General features: G+C 28.0%; 1 protein-coding gene across 5 annotated transcripts; it reads right to left on the bottom strand.

Moving 5' to 3' along the window:
• Positions 1 to 4,149: 4,149 nt before the first annotated feature.
• Positions 4,150 to 7,176, bottom strand: LOC121207822 (guanylyl cyclase 1). Of its 5 annotated transcripts, none has more exons than XM_041078227.1 (11): positions 7,016 to 7,176; positions 6,585 to 6,621; positions 6,370 to 6,519; positions 6,162 to 6,286; positions 5,942 to 6,053; positions 5,783 to 5,857; positions 5,512 to 5,600; positions 5,236 to 5,321; positions 4,852 to 4,924; positions 4,670 to 4,745; positions 4,150 to 4,566 (listed from the first exon to the last, which is right to left on the bottom strand). In XM_041078227.1, exons 3-11 carry the CDS (start codon positions 6,430 to 6,432, stop codon positions 4,522 to 4,524), a joined length of 744 nt encoding a protein of 247 aa, XP_040934161.1. In that variant the 5' UTR covers positions 6,433 to 6,519; positions 6,585 to 6,621; positions 7,016 to 7,176; the 3' UTR covers positions 4,150 to 4,521. The 5 variants fall into 5 exon arrangements, with proteins under 5 accessions (XP_040934161.1, XP_040934162.1, XP_040934163.1 ...); XM_041078228.1 differs by having other exon boundaries at positions 6,370 to 6,479; XM_041078229.1 differs by lacking the exon at positions 6,370 to 6,519 and having other exon boundaries at positions 5,236 to 5,297.
• Between the last annotated feature and the right edge of the window lie 209 nt (positions 7,177 to 7,385).

Raw genomic sequence — 7,385 nt, 5'->3', positions numbered from 1 at the left:
TTAAATTTGGAACTTCTTATAATCATTTATATTGTAAGGAAGATAATCAAATTCTTTTACGCGGTAATACATTATTACATGTGTAATTTAATGTAATTAGTTTATTATTTTAATATAATACTCACAAAAAAAATTACACTTATTTACAAATTGATACAAGATTAATGACAAAATATGACCTAATGGATTTAACTATTACTTTCTAGTTGGAGATGGAAATTTCAAAATTGAAAATAATCAAAATAAAATAATAAAATTACAATTTATACATAATACATGAGTTAATAGTAAATAACTATTTATAATATTAAAATATGAAAAATAATTGGATAAATCAAAATAACATCGAAAGTTGTGGCAATATTTGCTAATAAAGTCATGTCGGCATGGGAAAGAGAAACATCAAGTTCTTCATTGTCAATGACTTTACATTTGCATCGAGTTATTGGGATTTAAATTTGGATATATTAATTAAAGGATTAATTCTAATTTTATAAAGTTCAAAATGTATTTGAGATAAAATATCTAAGTATTGGGATATTAATGAATTTTGAATTGTTGATTAATAAAAAATTAAACCAATTTGTTCATATAAAGTCTTAATTGAGAATTTGAAAATTATTAGTTAATTGAATTAATCTGATTTAAGCGGTTGAATTTAATGCTTTTAATCACTTGTAACTTAATAAAAATCAAAAATTATTATTTTATAAATATATTTTATTTAAAAATCAAAATAAATATCTTTTTTACATCAATGAAGCTATTAGTGTAAAGGTAAAAAGATTGTATTGATTCAAATAATTAATTAACATTTAATCCAGAATTCAAACTTTAAACATAGAGCTGTAGATTAATAGAATGTTCGATAAACAATTCGATTTTAGTTCGTTTTTATTCATTTATCAAGTTAGACTAACCATGAACAAAATTTTTTAGACTCATTTTTATTTATTTAAAGTTTGCTTATTGTCCTTTGTTTTGAAGAAAAAGAATGTTTATTGTTCGATAATTATAGATTAATAAAATTATTATTGTTTGTGTGCTTATGTTATTTATAATATAATCATTAATATTCATATTTGATTATTTGTTTAAAAAATTAAAATATATGTTAATTTATCGTTTGTTTGTAATAATTCATGAACATTGTTCTTGAATATGGTCCATTATATATTTGTGATTATGTTTATTTAAATTAAATGAACAAACATGAATTCACATAATTTGGACAAATTACACTTAAAGTCATTAAATTAATAGTAAATTTATATTTTAGTCACTCAACTTTAAAAAGTTACAAAATAATCACTGAATTATTTGAAAGCTTTCATTTAAGTTATTGGGCAATTAATTTTTTTTAAAAAATTGAGCTAGCAAACTCCAATTGATGATGCAACAATCAATAAGGTGGATTGGTATCTACCGATAAGTAGAAGAACTTATCTTAGCTCCAAGTCGATTTCACGGTCATGTCGGAGATCAGAAAAAGAAACTGTTTGGATTTTGGTTTGTAGATTTATGATGTTCAAAGCTATTTCATTAAAAAAATTTAACTGTAAAAGAGAAGGTGAATGAGAGCTTTCGATTGGTTCAACTGATGTAACATCGATTTTAATAGCTCAACTATTTAAATAAATTTTTTGAATAATTTAATGACTATTTTGTAGCTTTTTAAAATTAAATGACAAAAACATATATCTACTAATAATTCAATGACCTTAAGTGTAACTTATATTAATCTTAAATAAATAAATACAAATTAAATATGAACAAGCTCATAAATCAACAAACAAAAAATTATAAATTCAACTCGATTCATTTACAACCTTGTCGGACAAAATCCGAAATAAATAAGTGAAAGTTATGGGTTAGCGTAAGGGAAACAAAGGACATGTTCTCATTGTTATGCGGGAAAAAATTAAGAAAGGCGTGTCGGAAGCCATGCCTATACTTCCTTGTTTTTGGAGATTCTTGGAAAATACATGTTTCATTTTATTGGCTATTTAACTTTGCATCTCAACCTTTTTGACTAGGATTGCATCAAATAATTATAATTAAAAAATTATATATGTAATATAAATTATATAATAAAATAATATTTGGTACATTCTCAATAGAGTTTTTATACTTGGTAAATAAGATTAACAAGTGTCTTATAAATGAATAATAAAATATTTTTAAAAAAACACATGACAAATTTTTAGAACTGCTTGCGGAATAAAAATACACTAACAATATACCAAATAATTTTCTTTTATTCATATGTCCACAAGCACCACCGCCATCACCAAACATACCTTTCTCCCACTTTTATATATATGAGAATTTTTTTGTAAATTATCGATGAAGTTTTTAAATAGAGAGTTTATAGATGTTCTATAGAGATATAGTAAAAATATTTTTAAAATATATGATAATTTTTTTTAAAAAAAATTCTTATGGAATAAAAACGTACACTAACAATGCACCATATACTAACCCATAAAAAATACAATTATAATACAATAAAATTTTATTTTTTTCCTATGTCCACAAGCATCACCGCCATCACCAAACATCTCCTTCCACTTTGACATATATGAGAAATTGTCAATAAAATTTTTAGATATAAGGTTGACTTTGACATATATGAGAAATTGTCAATAAAATTTTTAGATATAAGGTTGACAAGTGTTTTATAAAATTATAATAAAATATAAAAAATATATATTAAAAAAATGGAGACATCAACATTTTAAAATTATTTGTGAAATAAAGAAATACACTATCAATATACCATAAACTCACCCATATATATAGATATAATTAGTATCTAAAAACATGTCTAAGTTCCTTGTTTTAATTTGATAAATTAAGTGTATTAGGGTTTGGTCTCAAAAGTGTGCATTAGGAGCCCTTGAAACATGGTTTTGTTTTTGTTCTCCCCAAAAATTGAGGGCTTTGGTTTAATTAATTAATAATTTTAAATTACAATACCATTTGCTTAGTCACAGATGCTTTTGTCACATGATTTGTAATTTTTTAGAACTTTCTTTTAGGTATAAATGCACCCATGGTTCATCATCTTTAAGTCCTCTCATTCAAATGCTTTTTTAGCTTGTTTTAGAATTTAATTATATACTGTTAGCGGAGTTTTTTATTTTTATAAATAAGATTAGAGGTTGATGAGTGTCCTATAAAAATATAATAAATTATTAAAAATATACATATTTAAAAAATAATTATATGTTAATTTCTTATTTTACTTGTGAAATAAAAAAAATACAATGCTAATTTACCAGATGTTCTCGTATATATATATATTATGTTTATTTTATTTGCTTGTAATTGAGAGATAAGAAATATTTCTTTTTCCTTTTGTAGATTTTATTGGTTTGTTTTAAGATTTGAATTTACCAAACATTATGTTTATTTTATTGGGTTGTTAAAGTTGGTTGTAGAGACAGATGTAAAAATTGTATAGTAAAGGCACAAAAATGAGACTAAGATTGTTTATTTAGTTTGAATATAGCTAAATATATTTAATAGTCGGGTTATCTGTTAAAACCTGAAAGTTCATTCAAAATTTGAGAGGATTTAGGTAAAAAATTCAGTTCATTTAAAATATGAGCGAAGCTCGGTTTGAACATTCGAGGCTTGAATTCGACTCGGACCGATCTATTTTTTAATTTAGTAATATATTACATTATGTAATTTATAAATACACACAAAAATTAAATCTATGGTAATATATAATATTATAACATGAATACTAAAAAAATGTTTAGCTATCTATATATAAATTTTAAATATATAAAATTATTAAATTAAAAATTAAAAACAATATAAATATTTTAAAAAATAAAAAATAATACAAGTGGGACTTAAATGAGTTAAGGTTAACTAATTACAAATATAAACGGGATGAGACAATTTTAAGTTTATATTTTAGGTTAGATGCATTTAAGCAAACATAAAATGTGATAGTATCATACTTAAAATCTCCTTGGACTCGACCCAACCCATGAACGCCTCTAAATGCAATCTTACACCGGAAAAAACCGATTTTAACCAACTATAGACCATAAATTTTTAATTCAACCGCCATCAGTTGATTGATTCAATCGGATTTTTCAACAAAGCATAAAGGACAGTAACCATCCATCAAAAGAAAAACACTTGATGTTCATTCATGTGAGATTTGACAAGACTTGAGTTTCATCAAAGGGACAAGTTCCCAACATTGTTAAAGAAATATGAGTATAAAAGAAAAACAAGAAACATGATTTATTATACAACAATTATATATTGCAATATACAATTTCATGTACAAAATGAATGCATTGTTGTACAAATTGCCAGTAATTTGCAGATTAAAATCAAATCATTAGACCAACTACGCCATACAAAGACTAGTTATTTCTTCCAAGAGCTTACTATACACAATCTTCAAATACGAGCAAGTGCAGAAAATGGTGAGGAGAGCTGGACAAACAGTTACATGGTATGGATCGTGGCATATACATGAAGTGTAGAAAATTACAAGACGGAGTAGTTCGGTTTCCGGCTCTCCTCGAGTGATATCTGCATAGGGAAAATAGCGATGCTTGAATGCGTGATGAATGATGTTATAGTCCATTACATTGTTTGATTTGAATATGATGCAATAAGGTAAAAGATAAAATACCAGAAGAAGATCTTCGTCGGTACCAAAGGATTTGCGTGCTTCTTCGAGACACTTTGATGAGACCCTGTCGTGTTCCCTGCACATCAGGAGCTTGTTGGATAATCCACCAGTTTATAAATGGATTTTTGGATTCAATATATCGGTAGCTGTTAAAGAGTTATAAAAGGAAGCTTAGATTGTACCGAGAACTCGCAGGATCTCTGATCTCGAACTCGTCTGTTTCGGAATCGTAGCCACATATCACAACGTAGTGACCTACAAAGAGAACAAACTCCTTAAAAACTAGATCAAATGTAGCGTGATTATTCTGTTATCAACCAAATCGAATTTGAGCTTCGAAGCAATAATGATGAAAATGTTATCAGTCAGGTTATTAATCTAGTTTGAAATAATATAACGAGCCAGGATGACTATGCCTATGGTTGAACTATCCGACTAACACTAGCAGTCTTGTATATATATAAAGCAACAGCATGATATATATAAGTTATTACAATGATATGTATCCTCATATGAGCATTCTGTTTAGTATTTTCAAATTGTATACGAAAGTGTGCAACACTTACCGGTATATCCTACATCGTTTCCCTGAAATCCAGGGATGATGACATCCTCCATCCAAGACTGACTGCAATGCAAGATTTCGGCAGAACTATTCAGCACAAACTAGTTAAGAAGTCATCATTATCGTGCAATAACTTAAACCTTGTAATAACCGCTAAAATGCCTGAGGCGAACAAAGGGGGAAATACGGAACACGGGAAATACAAAACACAGCGGAAAGTTGTACAATAACAATTTACAACCGACTAGGGAAAAAATCTTAGAAGGAGAATGTATACCTCAATTTGTACTGGTCAACCAAAGCGATTGCAATATACTTTCCCGACAAGATCCAACAAGAGATTTCTTCACCACTGATGGACCTGCACTGTAAAATGGGGAAAAGTTCATAACCCCAAGCAAAAGGTTTAATTGCGACAAAGATCATTGGAATTATGCCACACAGAGAAAAGACAGAGTTAAAGGGAGCTAAAACTTTTATCACAAACAAACGAACGTATCAGTACATTCAATCAAAATGCAGTCAAGATTTAATGTTCCAGTGAATACCCCTATATTGATTCCTGCTTCCACCGCTTTTTTAAATAGTGTATCTACTCGAACCAGATCGTTAGGCAGTTGCTCCTGCAGAATAGTCAAAGAAATGTGAAAACCACACACCGGCTATTTAAGCATTTAATGATGTGTCATGGTACAAAGATAAATTACCTTATAATATGTCTCACCGGAGTAGTTCGGGTTAGCTCCAAATGTTACAGTATAATAGGAAAATCTAACCGAAAACTTTTGCAGTAAGTAAGCGAGATCAACTGTCCAAATGCTGCATATACACAGATGCAGCTTATCATCAAAAGATGAAATGAAATGATATGAATGTACATCATATCCGAAATTTCCAGGTTTTTGATACATCGTAACGACAACATACCTAGTTGTGCAGCAAAGTTCAGCTAAATTCTCAATACTACAATCATTAACACCAATAGTAGTTAACGCCATCAACACACAAGCAAGTCCACAATCCCAAGAGAACAATTGGTTTACATGTGGAACCTATAAAACACCATTAAAACAAATTCATAATTACAGCTTGTAACACAAGGTAACTTCAAAAAAAATCCCATAATTTCGCTCACTTGAACGAAATGGGATCGTGGCAACATCGATTTGTGGCCGATTCGATGCTCAAACCGTAGCATCGTGTTGTGGTGTTCATTCGATCTTCATCTTCGTCTGTTTTAAGAATCTTGTTTAACAGCAAATATAGAGGCCACATCAGGTGAGACCTGTTTTGGATTAAATTATAAAATTATGCCACTGAGAGCAATTATTTTAATTAGTTAATAACAACCTTAACCATCAAATCCTCTTCCTCTTGCAAATTTTTCCTGCAGAAAGCATTAAAATAATTGAAACAAATCTCTAATAGCTAAAATAAAGCTCATAAATTTCCCAAAATATGGTTAATTTTAAGAATGTTGAATAGATTAAAGTCAAAATTAGCTTTCTTTGCATTACAATGACCTATTTACAATCTAATTAATTAACAGAAAACAACCTAATAAAAAGCAAAGAAATTTGGGGGGGGGAGAATCAATAGCTTTCAAAAAGTCAAACAAAATTAAATTGTTGGTTTTTGATCTAAAGCACGTAATATTACGAAGACTTATCGACAGGGGATTGAAACTCAAATCAATAAAAAAGGGGGAAAATCGAAGAACTTGTAGAATAAATGTAAATAAAAACCCAAACTTTTGAAAGAAAATGAGGAAAACGAAATACCTTTTTTGAGTGGGAAAATATTTGATTTTTTTGGGTTTCGATTGGAAATGCAGAAGCTTTTTTCTTTCAATTGCATGAATCTGGTTGGTGAGTTTCCATTTTCCTTTTTTGGAATATCCTTTTTCTCTGTTTTGAAGACGACTTTGAAGGAAAAAAGTAACATGTGGAGGAATAGCATTGGACTTTCTAAAGTTAAAAAGAAACATATTAAAAATATGTACATTAATTTTTATTTATTTTTAATTATAATAACATGGTAAACTCCTAATAATTAGCGCTGATTATATAAAATATTGATTTTATGTTTATATTATTTTCAATAATTAAATGTCATATCAATAATTTTATCCTTAATTTTAAAAATTTCAAT

This window comes from Gossypium hirsutum, chromosome A10 (genome assembly GCF_007990345.1).
Source record: "Gossypium hirsutum isolate 1008001.06 chromosome A10, Gossypium_hirsutum_v2.1, whole genome shotgun sequence".
In the NCBI taxonomy this organism is placed as follows: domain Eukaryota; kingdom Viridiplantae; phylum Streptophyta; class Magnoliopsida; order Malvales; family Malvaceae; genus Gossypium; species Gossypium hirsutum.
The sequence above is the reverse complement of the archived record's forward strand: the minus strand, read 5'-3'. Positions and strand labels throughout refer to the sequence as shown.

Bases quoted from the DNA above. Each gene is read 5' to 3' on its own strand.
- LOC121207822 (XM_041078227.1), bottom strand. From the start codon at position 6,432: ATGCTACGGTTTGAGCATCGAATCGGCCACAAATCGATGTTGCCACGA. The intron at 6,287-6,369 runs GTGAGCGAAATT...GGTGTTTTATAG, and splicing joins CACGATCCCATTTCGTTCAA to GTTCCACATGTAAACCAATT. The intron at 4,567-4,669 runs GTATTTTATCTT...TTCCCTATGCAG, and splicing joins CCGACGAAGATCTTCTTCTG to ATATCACTCGAGGAGAGCCG.